Source organism: Centropristis striata, chromosome 14 (assembly GCF_030273125.1).
Source record: "Centropristis striata isolate RG_2023a ecotype Rhode Island chromosome 14, C.striata_1.0, whole genome shotgun sequence".
Classification (NCBI taxonomy): Eukaryota; Metazoa; Chordata; class Actinopteri; order Perciformes; family Serranidae; genus Centropristis; species Centropristis striata.
This window is the reverse complement of record NC_081530.1, coordinates 13,368,321-13,391,372: the sequence shown is the minus strand read 5'-3', so window position 1 is coordinate 13,391,372 and position 23,052 is coordinate 13,368,321. Positions and strand designations below refer to the sequence as shown.

At 38.6% G+C, this 23,052-nt stretch overlaps 1 protein-coding gene across 3 annotated transcripts in view; it reads left to right on the top strand.

Moving 5' to 3' along the window:
- top2b (DNA topoisomerase II beta) overlaps positions 1-22,546 on the top strand; it is a 39,034-nt gene extending 16,488 nt beyond the window's left edge. For 2 of the 3 annotated variants that reach the window (XM_059349642.1, XM_059349644.1), the window contains 25 exons: positions 995-1,152; positions 1,520-1,645; positions 1,731-1,841; positions 3,181-3,286; positions 3,422-3,531; positions 4,818-4,910; positions 5,194-5,308; positions 5,424-5,545; positions 7,140-7,288; positions 7,842-8,073; positions 8,357-8,491; positions 8,613-8,813; positions 9,547-9,742; positions 9,839-9,930; positions 10,668-10,820; positions 11,058-11,141; positions 11,697-11,891; positions 11,974-12,109; positions 14,565-14,720; positions 15,942-16,152; positions 16,838-16,920; positions 18,810-18,905; positions 19,818-19,949; positions 20,057-20,142; positions 22,073-22,546. In XM_059349642.1, coding sequence (XP_059205625.1) covers positions 995-1,152; positions 1,520-1,645; positions 1,731-1,841; positions 3,181-3,286; positions 3,422-3,531; positions 4,818-4,910; positions 5,194-5,308; positions 5,424-5,545; positions 7,140-7,288; positions 7,842-8,073; positions 8,357-8,491; positions 8,613-8,813; positions 9,547-9,742; positions 9,839-9,930; positions 10,668-10,820; positions 11,058-11,141; positions 11,697-11,891; positions 11,974-12,109; positions 14,565-14,720; positions 15,942-16,152; positions 16,838-16,920; positions 18,810-18,905; positions 19,818-19,949; positions 20,057-20,142; positions 22,073-22,237 — 3,443 coding nt within the window. In that variant the 3' untranslated portion in view covers positions 22,238-22,546. The remainder of the gene's footprint in view (positions 1-994; positions 1,153-1,519; positions 1,646-1,730; positions 1,842-3,180; positions 3,287-3,421; positions 3,532-4,817; positions 4,911-5,193; positions 5,309-5,423; positions 5,546-7,139; positions 7,289-7,841; positions 8,074-8,356; positions 8,492-8,612; positions 8,814-9,546; positions 9,743-9,838; positions 9,931-10,667; positions 10,821-11,057; positions 11,142-11,696; positions 11,892-11,973; positions 12,110-14,564; positions 14,721-15,941; positions 16,153-16,837; positions 16,921-18,809; positions 18,906-19,817; positions 19,950-20,056; positions 20,143-22,072) is intronic. The other variant, XM_059349643.1, reaches the window with a different exon arrangement.
- Positions 22,547-23,052: the final 506 nt, after the last annotated feature.

The window sequence follows — 23,052 nt, the reverse complement described above, 5'->3', positions numbered from 1 at the left end:
CTCACGAGGGCTGAGCCTGTATTTATTGCGATCTACCAGGTGTGCCACTGGAGATGCACCACGTCCACTGATCTGATGTCACATACTAACCTTTGCGACAGCTGCCACCTACAGTACCTGTAGTAGCTACTCAGGTGGCTGTAATTGCGAGGCTAGTGACAGAGCTCAGACTGGGAATGTTTTTTGTTTTTTTTACTTGGCCCGGTTAAAATATACAGTCTATGGTTAAAATACGGGAGATTTATGGGAAAATACTAATACGAGGAGGACGGCGGGAAAGAAGGGTAAAATACGGGACTTTCCCGACCAAAATGGGATACTTGACAGGTATGCCACCACTAACCGTTTGTCTTATCGAAATCAATCATGGCATACCAGTAGAGCTGAGGAGTTTTTTTAAAGGGTTTAGTTAGTGCAAACTGTTTATTTAAGGCAAGTTTTCAGTGAGTCGTGGAATAAAATGATTTTGGAGAAAGAAACCGAATCGTTCGTCACACATGATCTGTTCAAGGACCGTTGGAAAATTAAAACTCTGCTTGATGCCTGTTTACACAGTTTCCATCTATGATAAACTGTATTTTTGGCAATTCAGTTCAGAGGGTTGAACTAAATCATAAATGTTGATAAGTAGGCAATTGTTGAATTGTTGCTCTAAAGACACTGGCCTTTTCACAAGCTACCTGATCCAAATACTGCATGTCTTTGTGCCGAACTATCAAGCTGACCTGCCAGACAGAAGACGTGTAAGAGAGTGGATCTTCTTCCCTCACCAATGTTCGCATTAGATTTTGATTTGTTTTATTTTAGCCTATACCAATCCATTAAAATATACTGAGATAGACCCAATACCCAGGCCATCTTCTTAAGTAATGTAGTTATTTGCACCTGTGTCTTTGCTACTGTGAACATTCAAAATACCCATCAGACTATGATGACAATGATGCACTGCTGCACAGTAATTGGATTATGAATCTTTTCCACATCCATGTCATAGGTGGCAAACACTCTTCTGAATGCACACTCATCCTCACTGAGGGAGACTCAGCCAAGTCTCTGGCTGTGTCTGGACTAGGAGTCATCGGGCGTGATCGCTATGGAGTGTTCCCACTGAGAGGGAAGATCCTGAATGTGCGAGAGGCAACACACAAGCAGGTATATATAATGATGTGTTAGGGAACGATGGAAAATAACCACCAGGTGAAAAAACAGTTTAGTAACTACATTTTGCTCATGAACACAGCTTTGCAAAAGTGAATTGTGTTAGAATTAGTAAGATTTGATTGTATTGGCGCTTCAATTTGTCAGCTTTCATGAATCAAGAGGAAAACAAAGCAAACAGTTTGTGTTCAAACTGGAGGAAAACATCAGTCAAAGGGTTTGGTTAAAGAGAAGAAGTCAGTGAGCTAACAACAGCTGAGATCTGTGTAGATTGTGACTTATTTTATTTATCTTTAGAGGGAATATTCTGCTTCAGTCGATTGAAAATACTTTTTTTCTTTCTTTTTTGTTTGGTCAACAGATTATGGAAAATGCAGAGATTAACAATATCATCAAAATCGTTGGACTGCAATACAAGAAGAGCTATGAGGACCCAGAGTCGCTGAGGAGCCTGCGGTACGGCAGGATCATGATCATGACTGATCAGGTGACCTGCCTCATGGCTACTCACAGAGCTTTAGTAGAAATAAATCGCTCAACCTGAACTTCTAACATTTATTGTCTTGTTCAAGGATCAAGATGGCTCCCATATCAAAGGTCTTCTTATCAACTTCTTCCACCACAACTGGCCGTCCCTCCTGAAACACACATTCCTGGAGGAGTTTATCACACCCATCGTCAAAGTAAGAAAAAGACCCACACACGCTCACAGATTCTATATTAGGCTATAAACAGTTCATCTGAATTTGATCCAAATCTCAGTAAGGATTAGTGCACTATGCAGAATGGCAGGGGTGCAGGTGTATTTTAGGTGCTGCAGGGATGTCCCATCATGATCCAACATCCAACATGATCACTTTAATGTTTTTAAAACGAAAATGAGAATCTTGATACAATTCCCTCTATTATTGTGATTCATATTGCAATATCACTCAATAGTCACAATTAGGTATAAGACTATGGTTTTAGATCTTCGCGTAATTGATTAGCGGCATTTTCGACCATGATCACATACGCAACGGATTAAACACGGGAGACGGAGTAAGCAGTCTCTGCTGATCATAACTATCCTGATTGTGAATGAACGGCATCGCTAACTGTGCTCAGAGTGTCAGGTGCTTGTTGTAAACAAACGCTAAGTTGGTGTTGATTGTTTGATGCTTGTTCTGTTTGTTGTTATTTTGTATTTCTATTTTCTTATATATATAAAAGGTTTACTTGAAATAATAAGGAAAATAAAAAACGATTATGAAAAGTTATGTAGATGCTTGATTATTTTAGAGAGTAAAGACGAGCTTTGCAAAAAAAAAATTTAATTGAAAGGACAAAAAAAATGCAAGATGCAATAGAAGAGCTGTTTAAAATCTCCCTCCTGTAAAACAGTATTGGTTGAGCACTTAAATGTGATGGCTGCATTTGGTGCTGAATTCTTATGCATTAGTATTTCTTAAGCAGGTGTGAAGTAACCTGGATCATGTTTCACACACTGCACGTGACTTGGCTGTAGCGCAAATAGCCTTTCAGTCAGAAGATTTTTTTTTAACTTAAATCCATGTAACTAACAGCACTAGAATGCAAAATATGCTGGAAATACTCCCAAATATAACACACTTTATTGAGTCCCGAGACTTTTACAACCGTCAAAGTAATATGTCGTGCAGATGAAGCAACGTAAAGTTTCAGTAGGTGAAGTACAACTGCACTTGTTAGGAAAGTTGTATTAAGCCTTTTGTATCTCCAAAGGGAGCTGTGGAGCTGATGTCCGAAAACAATCCTCAAACGATGTCACTTACGTCAGCATTGTTTGGGTCGAAAGAATACAAGTTTGAAAAATTCTGGGTCAAGTGAAAAAGAAGTGAGTTTAGCAGTGTTTGGTAGTGTTATTGGGAGTAAAATGCTAAATCAATGGAGCACATGGGTTATTTGCATCACAGGCTAATTAGCATGAACTATTTAATGGATATAAACTCAACACAAAAGTGCAGTAAAGCTGACCCTCACTGATTAATTTGTTGTCTTTAGGTGAACAAGAACAAGCAGGAGATGGCCTTCTACAGCATTCCAGAGTTTGATGAGTGGAAGAAACAGACAGAAAACTATAAAACCTGGCACATAAAATACTACAAAGGTTTGATACTCTTGTATTAAATATATTAATAGAAACTCAAATGAACGTTCATGTTAGTTCTAAAGTTCCTTCTGCTGTTGTTTGATGTTTTTATTTTATTTTATTTTAATTAAAAATGTTACATTTGTGTTCCAGGTTTGGGTACAAGTACGAGCAAAGAGGCAAAGGAATACTTTGCTGACATGGAGAAGCATCGCATCACATTCAGATACAGTGGAGCAGAGGACGACGCTGCCATTACTCTGGTGAGTTTAAAACCACAGATACATACTGTTCTATCAGGGAGCAGAATTGTGAAAAATATCATCCAAGATGCACAGACAAACACTGTTATTGAGTAGAGCGTTAAAAAGTCCTTCTGACATTATCTGTGATCTGTGGCAGGCAGCGATATCACTTAACACTGTACAGGGGGCTGTATATATTCATACTGGTAAAAGAGCCCCTATAGTGTATGTGTAAAATTATTATGGGATAAATCAACCCACTTATAAATATGTATGGGTTTTGGCATTATTTGTTTTTTATAATAGTGCCAATATTAACCGTGTTTCCACTAGGGGGGGAAGTGGCCACCAGGAAAGTCTCAGGCCACACCCTCTCATAAGTCCGCCCACTCTGTGTGTCTCCATTACAAGTTAGCCCCCAGAGGGATTTAGAAACTCTGGAGGTGACGTTTGGTTTTCGCCTTCGCTAACTCTGCACAACGTCAGCAGCTGAAAGCAGCATGGCTAATTATGCACAGAGTCTCCGCTGATCATAAACATAGTGATTGACAGAGTGTCTGGTGCTTGTTATAAACAAACAGAGATCCCTAAGTGAACACCTCCTGTAGCAGCAGCACATACACACTGTACTGCTACAGAGCTAACTGTAGCTAACTGCGGCTCTTCTTTACAAGCCGGCTCCTCAAGAAGAGTAAGAAGGAGTCGCTTAACTTGTCTCCAGTCACTTTATTGAAAAATAGTCGCTAAGGGGGTCTGAAAAGTCGCTTAATTTAGCAACAGAGTCGCTAAGTTGGCAACACTGCTTTGCCGGGCTGTTACAAATGGCGTGTGTTGTTGTCGTGTTGGGTACTACGTCACATCCTGCTTAGCGATGTATCCAATCAGTAACCAGGCTGTTTTCAGAGGAGAAAAAAGACCCTGCTCTTCTACAGGGACTAAAAAAGTCCAGACAAAAGCCGGCTCCGGACTGCTCGTATTCAAATTAGGAGCGTTTCTGCGAGTGAGACCCGCCTTATTCCGGTAGTGGAAACAGTCCTATTCTACCAGAGATTTAGTTCTTTTTTCAAAACCTTACCTATTCAACAAAAAAGACAGAAAAGCTTCTCAAATTTTCAATACTTGACTTTTAAAAAAAAACTTAACACACTTGAATCTGCATGAAGAATCATGCCTTAATAATATACAGTCTAAAAGGGTTTTTTATTAGAAACAGGCCAAATGAAAACATAAATAGAAATGTACCAATATCATTGAGCGCTAAAGTAAGCAGTTAATGGAGGCTGAGTGGCTGTGTTGTGCTGCAGGCCTTCAGTAAGAAGAAGACTGATGACAGGAAGGAGTGGCTGACTAACTTCATGGAAGACCGACGTCAGAGGAGGATGCACGGCCTACCGGAGGTTTGTAGCTTTGTGTGAGGCAGTAATGGAAGAAAGGGAGTTAAGACGTGTGTTTTAGGGTGTTTTGGTTTGTGTGTGCTGCTCCCACTATGGGAGTGACTGGACCAGGCTCCTGTGATTGGGTGAAACTAGATAATTTGTGATTTTGAATTGAAAAACAAGCATTGTAGAAAACCATAAAGCTTTTAGAAGACTATTTTTCCTGCTAAAATGAGTCTTAAACCACTCTGATAAAACATATGAAGTGTGTGTTTTAATTTTTATTTTAATTGGGTTTTCTCAGCAATACTTGTATGGAACTCAGGCCAGGCACCTCTCCTACAATGACTTCATCAACAAAGAGCTGATTCTGTTCTCCAACTCTGACAATGAGAGGTCCATTCCATCCTTGGTTGACGGTTTGTAAACCTCGCTGTTTTTTTTGGAAAACTGTTCAAATGAAACCATCATTATCTGTTCTGTCTTTGGAAGAACTGTGATGTTTTGATGATGGGATGTGTGTGTCATTTCCAGGTCTAAAGCCAGGCCAGAGGAAGGTGCTGTTCACCTGCTTAAAAAGGAATGACAAGAGGGAAGTGAAGGTAGCACAGCTGGCTGGTTCAGTGGCCGAGATGTCTGCATACCATCATGGAGAGGTACGGTCCACTCATTGTCCTCTAGACATGTGACATGGTGTTTCTTTCTGTTCTGTGTGGTTTGTGACAGACATTCAAACTGACAACAATCTAAACTCTATAAAGACCTTTTCACAACAGTGACGAAACCAAATTTAAATAAGGAGTATTTATTGACATTTTTTTCCTCACACAAGTATTTGCATTCTATGTTTTGTTGTATACCATAATATATACATTAGTAAATACCCCCACTTGTGAACACTGAGTTTTTACGTGTCCTTAAAAAGGCGGTTGCTAACAAGTGGCTAAATGAGACTACAGTGGTTGTCAGGAACATTAACTGTCTTTACACCGGACACGGACAGGAACTCTCTCACTAGTCCGCCTCACAGCCTCTAGTCGTGTTTTTCAGTGCTCTTGCAAATTCTGAGACAAGAGATTGTAGATTATGTTAATAAATAATTTATTAGGCTACGGATTCGCTAGCTTGTCAAAATCGCTGGTTAGCTTGCCGGAGACTGTCGTCGTAATGTCAACGTGGTGTAGTTCGCTATAGCATACCATTAGTGCTTTACTTCAAACATAATTAAAGTGGTGTTCATTTGTGCAAATTATCCTTCTGAACAAAAAGCGTGAGCATCAGAACATGTGTTGGCCACAGAGCTTATTTACTGCAATGATCCAAAATATGGTCATATGGTTTTATCTTTTGTGCTTATTAGTGATAAATGGCCTTAAAACAAGGCGTCATGGCCAGTTTATGAGTAGTTTATTATACCTCTAATGTTCAAGGAAAAACAGTGACTTCAGCTAATTTGATTATTAATAGTAATAGATGTGACACTGTTGCTAATCCTATATGGCCAGGTTTTATAGTGGCCTAATGACTACAATATAATGTCCACAGCACAATGTCAGCCATGTGCTTGGAAATAAATGTCCCTATATTGTATTGTATTGTATTTTGATAACAAATATGTTTACTCTCCTTTACAAGCCAGTTGAACTGCTATACTTTCACAGAAGTTGCCTTTGTTTGATGGCTTTATAGCCAATCGGCTATCTCATTATTCCAGAGTTACCAGATTAACTGAATTTCCCCTCTGGGATAAATAAAGTAATTTTGATTTGATTGTTTTGATTATAATCTATATTTTGTTGTCAAAGAGGGCAGGGCATTGTAAAATCAATCAATCAATCAATCAATCAATCACATATGAACAGTGTTGTGATACTATTGATCACTATAGCCAAAACCTTTATTTTATTGGTTGACTTGTTTTTATCAGCATCCAAAATCTACAGAAATTGAAACCGCTGTGGAGGGGGAAATGCATGGCAAAATACAAGCATTTTAGATTCTGTGTGGTCTGTCTCGTAGAGAAAGAAAGGGTTGACTTTTTAAATTGACATTAGATTTCTCTGCACTAAATATTTGCATTTGCTATGAAAAGGCCTTAACGGATAGTCTGGGATTGCCATGTTAACATTAAAATAGTGTATCAGAACCTACTCCTTTACCTACTTTAGTGAGCTAGTTTATAGAGGTGCTTTAGTGATTCTGCATTCTAGTCACTATTACTCACCACCCACTTCCCATTTCTCCCTGTAGCAAGCTCTCATGATGACCATAGTAAACTTGGCCCAGAACTTCGTGGGCAGTAACAACGTTAACATCCTGCAGCCGCTGGGTCAGTTTGGTACTCGCATCAATGGAGGCAAAGATGCTGCCAGCCCTCGTTACATCTTCACCATGCTCAGGTAAAGCACATTGAACAACACAGTTGATTGTATTCATTGATGATAGCGGGATGAGGAGGAATTGATTACGTAACACAGACACAACAGACACACATGTGTGTCAGAGCACATAGAAAGTCAGGTGGCTATGGTGCGTTCAAGGTCTACACGACTGTCAGAATATTTCAACATTGTTCCAAGCTCCAAGTTTCGACTTTCAAGTTCTGACTTTGAGTGTTAGACCCGCCTTCAATATAAAAGCAAACACATATAGCTTTCAAAATAAAAGCACATGGATGTGTTAGCAGAGTCCAGCACAGAATTTACATGAAGACTGTCAAAATAAGATGCCTTAAATAAAACCCCCGGAATTAAATATGCCCCCGGACCCCCAGATTTATTTATTTAAGTTGCTGTTGCACTACTGTTTTGTATACCGTTTTATTTTAAAATAATATATTTTTTACAGCATACTGGTATCGGATCGGTACTCGTATCGGCCGATACCCACAGCACAAGTATCGTAATCGGTATCGGGAGGAAAAAATGGCATCATTTTTCTCATTTCCCACAGTCCACTTGCCAAGCTGTTGTATCCACCGGTGGATTCCAACCTGCTCAAGTTCCTGTACGATGATAACCAGAAGGTGGAGCCTGAGTGGTACATTCCCATCATTCCACTAGTGCTGGTGAATGGTGCTGAGGGCATCGGAACAGGCTGGGCGTGTAAGATCCCCAACTACGACGCCCGAGAGATCGTCAATAACATCAACCGCATGCTCAACCACCAGGACACCCTGCCAATGGTAAACCGTCGGAGGACATTCAACTACGCCTAACTGATTTTTTTTTTGGTCACATTTCCAGCATCTTGATCTGTGGTTTCTGCTTTCTGATTGAACATGGGTAGAATTGAACATTAGTAGAAAAGAACATTTCTATGTATGAAAAGTGCTATATAAATAAAGTTTGATTGATTGATTGATAGTGGGGATGCAGACTGGAGACTTAAGCTTTGTTCAGATGGGGAAAAAAAACTATTCTGTTACTCTTAGTTTATCTCCCTGTGTAATTCTTGTCCACAAACAGCTTCCCAACTACAAAAACTTCAAAGGGGTAATCCATGAACTGGGTCAGAACCAGTACCTGGTCAGTGGAGAGGTATCGGTCATTGACAGAAACACCATTGAGATCACAGAGCTTCCTGTCCGAACATGGACTCAGGTACAGTTCAGCTTCTTTCCTGGAGGATTGCATACATTGGATATTTTTCTATTGGAATATTGAATATTAGTACTGGATGATGTGGTAAATCTTAACTGCGTTTAATCCCTGTTGTGTGCAGGCATACAAGGAGTCTGTGCTGGAGCCCATGCTGCAGGGCACTGACAAAACACCTGCCCTCATCAGTGATTATAAAGAATACCACACAGACACCACAGTCAAGTTTGTGGTTCGCATGTCTGAGGAGAAACTTGCTCAGGCAGAGTCAGTCGGCCTTCACAAAGTCTTCAAGCTGCAGTCCAGCCTTACCTGCAACTCCATGGTAAACTGTGGTTTCACTTCAACTAAACACTTTCCCTTGTATTTCCATTATATCTCACTTGAGTTTAAAAGTGTCAATGGCGTGGCACAGGCTAAATATATGACACATTGATACATTGTTATCATTATTATTACTACTACCTATCTATCTATCTATCTATCTGTCTGTCTGTCTGTCTGTCTGTCTGTCTGTCTGTCTGTCTGTCTGTCTGTCTGTCTGTATATATGTATATATACATATTTGTATATATATATTTCAGTGTGTGTATATATATATATATATATATGAGTATATATATGTATATATATGTGTGTGTGTGTGTGTGTGTGTGTGTATATATGTATATATTGTTGCTGCCATTACTATTATTATATATGATATACTGTCTAGTCACAATAACATTATTACCATCATATCATCAGTATAATTACCATCATCTACCTACAAACTGATCTTCCTTTTAACTTCTTAAGTGTCCTTGTTCTATTCTGTGTTGTTTTCTATTGTTGTTTTTATTTATTCTACCTCAGTATTTTATTCTATTGTATTTTATTGTACTTAAATACCAGACTGCTGTGACAGCCGAATTTCCCTTCAGGGATGAATAAAGTAATCTATCCATCCATCCATCCATCCATCCATCCATCCATCCATCCATCCATCCATCCATCCATCCATCCATCCATCCATCTATCTAACTAACTAATTGATTTTTAAACCACTTCATCCTCAGGTGCTGTTTGACCACATGGGCTGTATGAAGAGGTATGATTCGGTCCAAGACATCCTCAGGGAGTTCTTTGAGCTCCGCCTGCACTACTACAAACTGAGGAAGGACTGGTTACTGGGCAGCCTGGGAGCCGAGGCCTCCAAACTGTCCAACCAGGCTCGCTTTGTACTGGAAAAGATCGAAGGAAAAATTACAATCGGTAAGAATGCGGAAAATTAGATTCTTGGATAACAATGAGTGGTTGAATATGTTTTAACATTTTTATATTATATTTTTAATATTTTTATCCTAACAGAGAACAAAACCAAGCGTGAACTGATCCGCATGCTCATCCAGAAAGGCTACGAGTCTGACCCAGTGGCGGCCTGGTCCAAGGCTCAGGAAAAGGTACTGAACTGTACATCTACACATACAGTCATGGAAAAATGATTAGGCCACCCTTGTTTTTCTTCATTTTCTTGTTCATTTTAATTCCTCCCAACTAAAGGAGCATTTGCTTGGACAAATATATTGATAACTACAAAAATAGCTGATAAGAATTTAATTTAAGAGCTGATATGTAGCCATTTTCCATGGTTTTCTTGATAATGATTTTGGTTATCATCAAGAAAACCATAGAAAATGGCTAGATATCACTTCTTAAATTAAACTCTTATCAGCTTTTATTGTTGTTATTATATTTGTCCAAACAAATGTACCTTTAGTTGTACTAGGCATTAAAATGAACAAGAAAATGAAGGAAGCAAGGGTGGTCTAATGGTCTCTTTTCCATTACTGTACATTCAAAAAACACAGCAGTGTAAAAATTCCATAGGCCAATAATAAGTAATACAAATAGATTCAGCGTTCAAACAAACTCTCGAAAGTTTGGAAAATGCTTCATTTTAATAGTTATGTTTTCAAGGTCAGGAATATGCTTGAATTTTACCCCAAATAAGGTGTAGTAACCCTGTAAATATGTATAGCAATAAAAACAAGGTGCTCTAAGCGTTAACAAACACAAGAGGGAGCTGCTCTTATTTCTAAAACCGTTAATTTGCAGCATGTCACTAAATACACATACACGCACATACAAGCTAGAGGAAGCAGCACGAGTTAGGCTCTGTTGTTGTTTTTTCTAACAGGCTCATGAAGAAGATGATGATGGAAATGAGAGTGACGGTTCAGTGGACTCCGGCTCCTCGTCAGGGCCCAACTTCAACTACATCCTCAACATGCCTCTGTGGTGCCTGACTAAAGAGAAGGTGGATGAGCTGCTCAAACAGAGGGATCACAAGGTAATATTAATCACTGTTTTCTTTCACATGCTCATTTTAATCTCACTCGTTGGCACCTGTGGAGCCTGTCAGGATTTATGGTTATTGTAGCAATGACATTTATTTATCAGGGGGTTAACCAATTGGGAATGAGATTTGATTTCACTCTATTATGATGAAGGACCGCTGTTCAGATTTAGTCTATGAAGTTGTGCACTTGACTTGTGTATTAATAAGTGAATTTGTGCTGGTGTACAGAGAGCAGAGCTGGGTGATCTCCAGAAGAAAATGCCAGATGATCTGTGGAAGGAGGACTTGGCGGTGTTCATCGAGGAGCTGGATGTAAGTTCTGTGTTATAGTGGTGTGTAGTTGTAAACGCAAGAGTCTTTAAATGGCACCTTCCTTACTGTCACCGTATGTTAGGCCACTGCTATAAATCCACTCTAATTTTAGGTCAGAAAATAACCAAGAACTACCTATGAAGAACATGTTCCCTAAACATTGCATTGGTAAACATTATTTTACAGACCTAATGATGGACAGATTACCCATCTGTCCATCTGAAACATTGGCATGGCTTTACTCCCATGCCAATGTTTCAGCTTCAGACAAATAAAATTTAAGAAAAATGAATTGCATAAAAGAAAAACTGACCTCTGTAATGACATCCAACTGCAGCTTCTTGAGTCTGAACACTGGGCACCTTGCCTCCCTGGAGAGTTTTGCTTCCTCTGACCAGTGTGCAAACCCTTTTCCATAGCTCAAATAAAAAAGGATTAAACAAAGAAAAAATAAATACTCTCCTTTCCTATCTATTCCATTCCACCCATCCATCAATTTACTATTTTTAGAAAATATAAAGTTGTGTAACCGAATTGCTGTGATTGGTCCAACAGAAAATCGAGGCTCAGGAGCGAGAGGACCAGAGTTTAGGTAAGGCTGTCAAAATGGTGAAGGGGAAGGTGGGCAAGCCTAAAGCCAAGAAGATGAACCTGGAGGAGACCATGCCGTCACCGTTCGGACGCAGGGTGGAGCCTCCAACTCAGGCAATCAGATCTGATGCAGCCAAGAAAATGACCAAAAAGAAGAAAGTAAGAACCCTCGATTTAATACAGAAAACATAAGATTGAAATGAGTAATGTAGCATTGTTAAAGGCTGTGCTCTTCTCTCAGGCTGATGTTGATCCAGCGGTGAAGTTGGAGTTTGATGAGGACGGTTTGGCCGTTGAGGTAGCAACAGGAGAAAACTCTGTACCCACTGTACCCAAACCAAAAACTCCACGTGTCAAGAAAGAGAAGAAAGAACCCGGTCAGTACTAAAGTCAACCATTGAAATACATTTCCTTTGTTTTTTTCCAGCAGTTTCAAACATTTACTGATTGCTATTTCTGTCCAAATGTAAAAGTCTTGAATTTAATAGGCCAAATGGAAAAATGTAACTTTTGAGGAGATTGAGGAAGGGGGCAGGGCTTGAAGTCAGCACCTGCAGCTGATCAAGTGTGGGGTACTTTCAACGATGGCATCTGATCAACCTACCAGCTACAGTGGCGAGTAAACAAAGGGGGTTTTAAATGAGCAGTTGACTTGCTCCGTTTAAAGGTTGCTTGAAAGCAGCAGGGTTGAGGAGTTGGCTGCACCCCTGCAGTCCAGGGCACTAGGGCAACAACCGTCAACACATGCACACAGATATTTGTCAGTAAGAACAATCCAGAGATGGTACACTGCAAAAAAGGTGTGTCTAAAAACCAGATAAAAACACTAAATCTGAGGGAAATGATCTTGCTGCATGGACAGATAATTTCACTTGACAAGATTTCTTAAATTAGGATTATTAAATCTAGAAATAAGCATATTGAACGCTTAAAATAAGAAATGAACTCTCAAAACAAGATGAACTAGGACTGCGCGCAGTACTGAACGGGCCCTCGCAGTCCACGCGTGTCGGGGCATGCTGCCGTCGGGGTTTGTGCGTTACAGGGGCCAGTCTATACCACCCCTATGAATTTCATTGCCTTAAGTCTTATGGTCTGGGCATAGTGGCACTTATTAAAATAAACTGCCGCCAGAGCGCCACCTAGGGGCCGATCAATAAAATCTTCAAGGGTTATCCTCAGGAGGGCATTGACAATAAGTATAAGCTGAATATTGCGATATTCAAACCAAGATGGCGGACTTCCTGTTGGGTTTGAGGTATGGGTCCAAGAGGCTTTTTGGTGCGTCTCCACATGATTCATATGTGTACCAAATGTCGTGTCTCTACGTGAAACCTACTGCTCGGGCTAGGTGTAAAACATGTTAGTTTCTGTAGCCAGCTGGGGGCGCTATGACTGTGTTTCAATATTGACACGTGGGTGTGTTCAGGGCTGGCGCCTCATCACGTGTGAGAAATTTGGGACAGATTGGACAATGTATGGTCAAGTTATCCAGGCTGGTGTTAGATGGCGAGACGGCATATTTTGCCGCCATGTCACGGCCACATATTGTGAAGGTCAGTAAAGGTGTTGATAAGTTGTGTTCCCCAAGGCCTTGTCATGGTACTGACCAAGTTTGAAGTCAATGGGATTAAATCTGTTGGAGGAGTTATGTAAAGTATGCAACGTGGTCATTTTATGAAAGGGGGCGTGGATAAAGCATAAGGGGCAGGGCGTGATGAAAGATGGTAATTTAGAAGTGTTAAGGGCTGGACTCTGATGAAGCATGATAAGTTTGGAGCAGATGGGACAAAGTATGTAAAAGTTATAAAGATCTGATGTTCTTTGGCGAGACGCCATATTTTGCCGCCATGCCCCGGCCACATAGTGTGAGCGGCGGTAAAGATTTTAATAACTTTTGATCCCAAAGTTTGAAGAGAATTGGGTGAAATCTGTAGGAGGAGTTCACGAAAGTATGCGACCTGGAAATGGCAAAAATTCCATATTCGATCCAAGATGGCCGACTTCCTGTCCGTTTTAGGACATGGCTTCCACTGACTTTTTGGTGCGTCTTCCCATGATACACGTATATACCAAATTTCGTGCGTCTCCGACAAACCAGTGGGAGGATATGAAATTTAGGGGGCGCAAGTGAGTCATTGTGCCACGCCCATTCCCGCGAATACTAGAATACGTAAATTTCCTGGGAGATAGACGTACATTCCAAAAATGGTGAGTTTTTGAATATGATAAAGGCCTCAAAAAGGCGATTCATTCCGCGCAATAATAATAATAAACGGACCAATTACAATAGGGTCCTCGCACCTTCGGTGCTCGGTCCCTAATAATCATTTGAAATACAATAGGGACCTCGCAGGTCGTTGCCTGCTCAGGCCCTAATTAAAGCTGCTAGCAGCGATGAACTGGCCCGACCAGACAACACTGACAATTATTTGTTCCTTACCAAGATTAAAAAAAACTTTAGATTTAGAATTGTTCGATAATTTATCTTGTTTTAAGAGTTATGTTCTTATTTTAAGTGTTTAACATGTCTATTTTTAGATTTGATAATCTTAATTTAAGTTATCTGTCCATGCAGCAAGATCATTTCCCTCAGATTTAGTGTTTTATCTTGTTTTTAGACACACCTTTTTGAAATGTACAGCGTTCTTTCTCCTACATATACTGTTTCTGACTGGTGTGAATGTAGCAAATTACTCCAGGCTCCTTTTGTTTATTTGCAGTTCAGTGAGAAAACTATAATCCATTATTAACAACCAGAAGCTCTTCAGTCCTAAGTGAGAATACTGTCTGTCAACAAACCGTCTGGTTATCTTGTTTACTGTGTTGCAGGAACTCCCAGAGTGAGAAAACCTCCAGGACCCAAAAGTGCCTCTGCTAAGAAGGTGAAGAAGAGGAACCCCTGGTCTGATGATGAGTGCAAGTCAGATAGTGACCTGGAGAGTCAGCCTGTCATCCCCAGAGAGACCAAGTCCCAGAGGGCATCAGGTAAGGCACCACCAGCCAGCCAGCTCACGGCACTTTATTTGTAGTCTGAATCTTAAAGGGTAAATCTGGTGGTATTCTATTTTGTTCTAAACTCATCATTGAGACACATTGTTGCACTGGGTTACATCTTCCTTCATTACCATCAAAACACACAGTGGTTTATTTTGACTCAACCCTACATACGCACTCATGTATGTCCTGTCCTGGTTGAGTAACGTTTGTTAAAAGTTCCAGTAAACAGCCGTTTTATGCATTTACTGAAACTTTAAAACAACCTATAAAACTATATATTAAAATTAATATTTCTCATTTTCCTATCATGGGCTCATAAAAATATTGCTAAGTATGAATATCAACCAGGCGTAGTCAGGAGATGCATATGATATGTGAGTATTAACCCATTTAGGCTTAAAACCCCTGGGAAAAATCCCTATAAAACCTCTGGGCGATTTTAAAGTAACCCCCTAAAACCTGAAGTTTTTCTGGAAATTGAACAGAAGTGTCAACATCTACTAAATAATAGATTTTTCAGACTCCGAAATAGAAATTAAATTCAAAAAGTATTTGAGAGCTTATAGCTGTTATATCTGAGCTTCCTCCGCAGTCGTCTTCCATCATGATTTCAAAGTTCTGGAAAAGTCCCATGTTGCATTGCGACACTCCCGCATGTACTCTGATGCATTTCATTGGCCAAGAGACCGAAAATAGGTGGAAAATAGTACAAATACTACAAAACGATGTATCCGCTTTCCCGGCTTTAATGGTAGAATAACGCAACATCGCCCCCGGTTTTTCATGATAGAAATGCGGTAATGCTTTCCCGCCTTAAATGGGTTAAAAAAATTTAACTGTATAAAGAACAACAAAATGTTCCAAGTATTTATTAGTCATTTCAGAGTTTTATCTTCCTGATTTACAGCTTTTTTGATGCATTTGCAGCCTTTGTCTTTTTTAACATGTGCAAATTCTTATGACTCACCTTCTGGATCCGGTATCTAGTTACAGAGTAACTGGTAATATTTCATTTAAATCCTCTTCATGCCGCCTGGGGCCTAAAATAACTTGTGAGCCAGGTCTACATTTCGTCAGTTTGATTAGCCTCTGTCGGCTTGGAGTGTCTGAGGACTGATGCAACCCGGATGCAACACCAATAATTACTGTAAAAGGCACCAGAATCCACAGCAATAAAAATGTGACACGGACTCTGCTCTTGTCTTTCAGCTTCCAAGCCAAAATACACGTTCGACTTCTCAGAGGAGGAGGAGGCAGATGAAGAGGAGAACGGAGACCACGACGTGGCTTCTTCTCCGGTGAGGTCATTCAAAGATGACTTCACTTCCTCTGAGACCAAGGGTCGCTACAACGACCATAATGACGACGAAGATGACGACGATAACGAAGATTCCTACCCCACTCCCAAACAACAGAGCATGTAAGATTTGAATGTCCTCTGAACAAGTTTGTACCAAGGTTATTATAGTTAACGAAAACTAACGAAATAACGAAAACTAGGATTGAAAAAACATTTTCGTTAACTGAAATAAAAATAAAAACGAGAGTTTAAAAAAAAAAACATAATTAAATGAAACTGTATTTTGTGGTTACAAAACTAACTAAAATTATAGTGAAAATGTCCTTTGTTTTAATCTTTGTCAACTTTTTTCATATCTAAATCTATTTCATCTATCTGGTCTTATGACCTAATAAACTTATTGGGGCTAAGATTGATAAGGCAAAGTAAATAAAGGAAACATTTATTGCGACTTTTTTGAATCTTGCACCCAACAAATACTCCATTACAAAAAACCTAAAACTAACACTAAAACTAACAAAAACTAAACTAAAACTAAGCATTTTTTTAAAAATGTAAAACTAATTAAAACTAGCAAACTCACTCTAAAAACGAATTAAAACTAACTGAATTTGAAAACAAAAATTGACACCGAAATTAAAACTAAAACTAATGAAAAATCCCAAACTATTATAACCTTGGTGTGTAGAATTTGCATAGTGCTCTTCTCACCCCCCTTGTTTCCTGTCCTCTGTCTCTACTGCCTGCTTTCTAATGAAAATATCAAAGAAAATGCTGAATGCATTGTTTGTTTGTTCCTGTAAAGGTCTGCACCTGTAGCTAAAAAGAAAGAGACAACCAGCATCTTCTCATCCAAGCCAGCCTTCTCTGAAAAAAGCAACGACAGTGGTGAGTGTTAGTTTGCAGACACAATTTTCTTCATTCCAAAATGTACTGCAATGTGGGCTTTGGATATGTGTTTTTTTTTTACTCTATGATGGTAAATAGTTATGAACCATCACACATTTTTCGACTGTTTAGGTCCGCAGTAAATAATCACTCTCAATATCTGTGGATTATTTTCACAATTAATCATTTGGGCTGTAAAATGAAAAATGTCCACTTTATTATCATATACACTGCAAAAAAGGTGTGTCTAAAAACAAGATAAAAACACTAAATCTGAGGGAAATGATCATGCTGCATGGACAGATAATTTCACTTGACAAGATTTCTTAAATTAAGATCATTAAATCTAGAAATAAGCATGTTGAACACTTAAAATAAGAAATCTAATCTAAAACAAGATTAAAGAAACAGGGATGTAATGAAAAGCGCTGCTTTGGTGCCAAGTGAATGTCTACATTGTGACAATGTGGTTGGAGTTGTTTCTCCTTCAGTACTGTAGGGAGCTGGGGATGCACAGGGTCACTCCATGCTGCAGTGCATGGAGCTCTCACTGGCTGCTAAAAGTCTGCCAGATGATGCAAGCTCTGTGCACTGCAGTACGGAGCAAGACCTGGCTGAGTTTCCCTTTTAATCCCAACACAACTCCACTGTTGGATATTTGCCTGTATCCACTGTTTTTCAGCCTACTATTGTTGAACAGGGTATTGGTATCGAGAGCAACACGTTACTGGACGGCTGAATCAAATGTGACTTTGGTTTTATAAATTATGGATGACCACCAGTTTTCATTGTCAATAGTCTATTTCATACCAGCTCTGTTCAGAAACTATAAAACAAGATTCTTTCACTTGCATATTGTTTTTTTTCCTGCTAGTACTCCATACCATGCAAGTACCAAACAGTATACATGGATTTAAGTTCTCCGTCGCTACGGCAGATTTCCTTCATTTGAAGTTCACAGAGGCCACTTATTATGAGATCAATCGCCGTGTTTCCTTTGGGGGAAGAGTGTCAGCTGGGAAAGTCTCAGGTCATGCCCCCTAAATGTCCGCTCACTCATCGTGTCTCCATTACAAGTTAGCCCCCAGAGGGATTTAGAGACTCTGAAGGTGACGTATGGTTTTCGATCGTAGCTTAATCGCTTAGTGATAGTTTTGACCGTGATCACATACGCGACGGATTAAACACGGAGATGCAACTGTTGCAAAACAAAAGCAGCATGGCTAATTATGCACAGTCTTCGCTGATCATTATCATAGCGATTGTGAATTAAACGGCAAATCAACCTTGATCTGCTTTTTTGTTAATTTTTTTAAATAAGACAAAGCACTATAGAGATTTGCACCCATTATTATTTAATCCAGGGGATGTTTGTTGATGTATTTTTTCAATTCTATTTCCTTATACATATAAAAGGTTTACTTGAAATAATAAGGAAAATAAAAACAGTTATGAAAAGTTGTGTAGATGCCTGACTGTTTTAGAGAGTAAAGACAAGCTTTGCAAAAACAAAAAAAATAATTGAAAGGACAAAAAAAATGCAATAGATGCATTAGAACAGCTTTTCAAAACCCTCCTCCTGTAAAACAGTTTTGGTTGAGCATCTAAACGTGATGGCTGGATTTGGTGCTGAATTCTTCTGCATTAGTATTTCCTAAGCAGGTGTCAAGTAACCTGGAACATGTTTCACACACTGCACGTGATTTGCCGCGAATAAAATTTCAGTCAGAAGATTTTTTTTTTTACTTTAATCCATGTGAATATGACCAAGACAAAATGTGAAAGAAAGAAAATAGAACATGCTGGGCAAAAGGAGAATGCAGTGAGAAAGCTCCATGCAAGACTGATGTGAACATGCAGCTGAGCGTTGGCCTGTGCTTGTCTTTCAGATGGCTCCAAGTCTGACAGCGATGATGACATCGGCCCAGTCTTCTCCACTTACTCCAGCAGCTCTGCTTTTGATAAAGTATCGCCAGCAAAGAAAGGTAATGACTCACTGTGTTCACCAGAGGGAGCTCTAATACAGCATCTTAATAGTCTGGAGTCCATGAAAGCACCAGCACATGACTTCTTCTTCATTCTACTTCTTCATGACGTCACAATATAAAATTGAAGCAACATCAAGCCGTCAGAATCCCTTTAAAGGATTGGCTTAAACTACATCCTAGTTTTTGATTGATGGTGACAGTAAAAAGAAGAGATTTAATATATTTACTATAAAAAAGTAAAAAAAAAAATTTTTTTAAAAGAGATAATGGATATAGATATAGATGCTATCCTCATTTTACCTTTTTATATTATAATTGCAACCAATTTCAACATCTGGAAACTTTAACTCACATGTGATATATGTATTTTATTCTTATGACTAAAACTAATTTGCACATGTATTCCAGGCACTTTATGTATTTGCACTCAGCAGTTTTCTGTCTCCATGTGAAGTGATCTTACATATTTGACTTGATTTAAAATTCTTCATTGAGGATGAAAATGGCTTTTAAAAATATATATAACATTTTTAAAATCTGATTTTATATTGTTGTTTTTTTTGTTTCTTTTGGGCTCAAAATGTTGAAGTGAAAAAATAACTATCAGGTCATAAAGGTGAGGTTGTGCTGAAAAAACTGATGCCAACACCACGACATGGTAAAGATTTTTTTAAGTGGCAGAATAAAAAACATTCAATAACTGACAAAATAGCCGAAGACTCCAAAGGGTTAACAGGAGAGGGGAGGATTATTAAAGCGGGAGTTATTAAGTCTAATGTGCATTTTATTTTCATATACTCATGAAAGCATTATATTATCATTACAGCATATTAAAACCTAATTTATAGTTGTAGATAACTGTGCACGTGTCAGCAGTATGTGATGTAAAGGTTCCTCTGTGATCTGTAGCAGCTAAGAAGCCCTCTGATGCAGCTCCCAAACCTAAGAAGACACCAGCACCAAAAGCAAAGAAACCAGATAAATCCATCTGGGACTCAGACTCTGACACAGGGTCCAAGAAGCCAGCATCAGCTCTTAAAGGTACAGCACACATCCTGTGGTTTCTTACAAAAATAATAATTCTAATGATAAAACAAACACATTTTCAGTGCTGATGGTAAACTTGTTGTTGTGGTGAACTTGTGCAGGTAAAGGCAGAGGGAGGAAGAGGAAGGGCTCTGGCTCTGAAGATGAGTACAGTCCAATGAAAAAAACACCCAAACCTGTGATCAAAGTGAGTATCTTTAGCATTCATTAGGGAAGGTCTTTTTTTTATTTTATTATCTCTTCTTCTTTCTCCTATTCTCTCCTGCTTGTATTTTGTACACTTTACATTGGCTTTTTAATTCAGCACCTGCTTCTAAATTACTTATATTGCAGTTTTCTACTTTTACATAAATAGTTTTAATATTTCCCCTACCAATGAAAAATATAGGGGCTATACTGTGTAATACAGTGTAGTATTGCAATATTTTGCATGCCAATATTATATAGATTCATGGCCTCCAACTATCCATATTTAGCGTCAGTATTTTCGCTGTTTTGTTTTTTTTCCGGAGGCCGTAGCAGCCTTAGCTCATTTTTAGGAATATACTATAGACACTGGTATCATATGAAATTAGAAGATCTAACTTTACTGCTCTACAAAGTCTAACTGCAGTAAATACTTTTTTGGTCGAAATTTAGTTGTAGCTAAAAATTAACTCCTTAATGTCTGTTTTATCTTGTGACAAAGTTTTAGATTTCAATTTTGCTTTATTTCAGAGAAATGATTGAAACTCAAAACCAATCAGTAATTGTACTCACCACAGTCTGCTTTGGATATATATACTAATTTAAACATTAAAAAAATAGAAATTATAAGTTTATTTGAAAGGGAAAGTGTGTAAAAAAGTGAGATAAAAATATATTAAGACCAAAATAGAGCATTACTTTATGATATCAAGTCTAAAATACGCAAACCTTTGAATAGAGTTGTTAAACACTTTTAAATACATTTATAACAAAATCAATTTGAAAATGTTTATTCACTGAAAACAAAATATAATTTTCAGATAAGCTGAAAGAAGACAACAACAATATAGTTCCTGCACTCTGTTTATCATTACTATTAAAACCTTTTACAGCAAAACCAGAGTGCAGTAACTACCTTCTTGGGGTCAAAGGTCAAATAAATCATCATGATTTTTGAGTATAAAAATTACATCATCAATACATAGAAATAGAAATAAGTGTCATATCACTGACCTACCTATAACCCATTTGGCTGGCCAGTTAAAAAAAAACATTTAATAACTTTAAAGCAGTTTTTCTCAGTTTTACCCTTTGTGTAGTTACTGCAGTTAGTCTTTGTAGGGCAGAATAGGGCAGTATAGGCACATCAGGATACCATGTTGGGAAGTTGTCGAAATAATGTTGCAAAGTTACGATGGTTTTAGCTACATGCTGAAAACACTGGTATGTGACTATTGAGCTATTTCAAGGATACAGCCACCTAAACAGAGCAGTGAAACTTAAAGTTAGGAAAGTTTGATAAAATGCTGCAGTTGTTGTCATCATACATGTTTGATATCAGTTGAGTTCAGTTTGACTGAATACTTTGTTGGTCAGTCTGTGGGTTTGACTCTCATCGTGGACAAATAAAAAGACTCAAGTGAGATGAACAGAACGATAATTTTCTCTTATTTGACAAAACAATTCTTGAGTCAGTTGAATTTTGTGGACACAAAATGCAGTTAAACAGTCAAATCACAATATATTGTATTCTCAATATATCGCAAAATGCTTAAAATCAATATCATATTGTGACTCAAGTATTGGGATACATTTGTATTGTGGGCCCTCTTCACTCCTCTGTACCATACAAAGGTATCTTTGAAACCAAGCTATATTTTGCAGTTTCGGTGCAGTTACAACCTAAAAATGTGTGTGTTTTTTTTATTGTCAATTTTCAGAGTAACATATAACATGCATGCACAAATAATAATAAAGATAACAGTAAAAGGCAAATACATAAAAAACAGACACAAACTATGACATGTCAAAATAGAGTATACACAATATAGTGGAATGTCCACTTGAGTGCATCAGAATTGAATCTCCACTTAAGTGTATCAAATGTCACAATAGGTACTAAATGTGTGTTTTGTGATCCTCCTGTGCAGAAGCCTCAGAAACCTCCATCAGACGACGAGGACGATGACAGCAACAGCCTGAGTGCGATGGGCGCTTCCTCCCGCGACCGTCCGGGCCGGGCCAAGAGGGAGGTGAAGTACTTTGTGGAGTCAGACAACGGGGAAGAAGACGACGATGACGACATGTTCGATTAGAGCCACAAACGTCAAACACACTCTGCTTGTATGGAAGTTTCCTCCTCCTTCTGTGTTCCCACAGACTTTTGTACATTTCCTCTTTCATTTTATTTTCATTAATGGTGATGTTCAATGATTTTTAATGTGTAGGTGTTTTACACTTTTTATTACACATATACAGGTTTCTTTTTTTATGCTCATTGAAATGTTCCGTATTTGTCCGAAGCGGCTTTTAGAAGTTTAGAACGCTGTGCTTAAGCACATTTTAATTGTTAAAATAATATGTAACTTTTTGAAAATGAAGTTGAAAGTAAACAATGAAATGTCCACAGTTTGCTGGCCTGATTCTTTCATGACTGAGCAATATTACACACATTCAATTTCACAGTAATACTTAAACAAATGCTGTAACATTGAATCATCAGTTGGTTTAGACTTTGACCCCTCACTTATGCTCTACAATAACCCATTAAGGCCTGAAACGCCTGTAAAACCTCTTGGCGATTTTAAAATAACCCCCTAAAACCTGAAGTTTTGAAGTGTCAACGCTTCCTACTAAATAATAGATTTTTCAGCCTCTGTAGCAGATAGAAATGAAATTCAAAAAGTATTTGAGAGCTTATAGCTGTTATAGCTGAGCTCCCTCCACTATAGTCGTCTTCCACCATGATTTCAAAGTTCTGGAAAATTCCCATGATGCATTGCGACACTCCCACAGGTATTGTGATGCATTTCATTGGCCAAGAGGCCGAAAATAGGTGGAAAAAAACGACAAATACTACAAAACGACGTATCTGCTTTCCCGGCTTTAATGGTAGAATAACGTGAGAGCG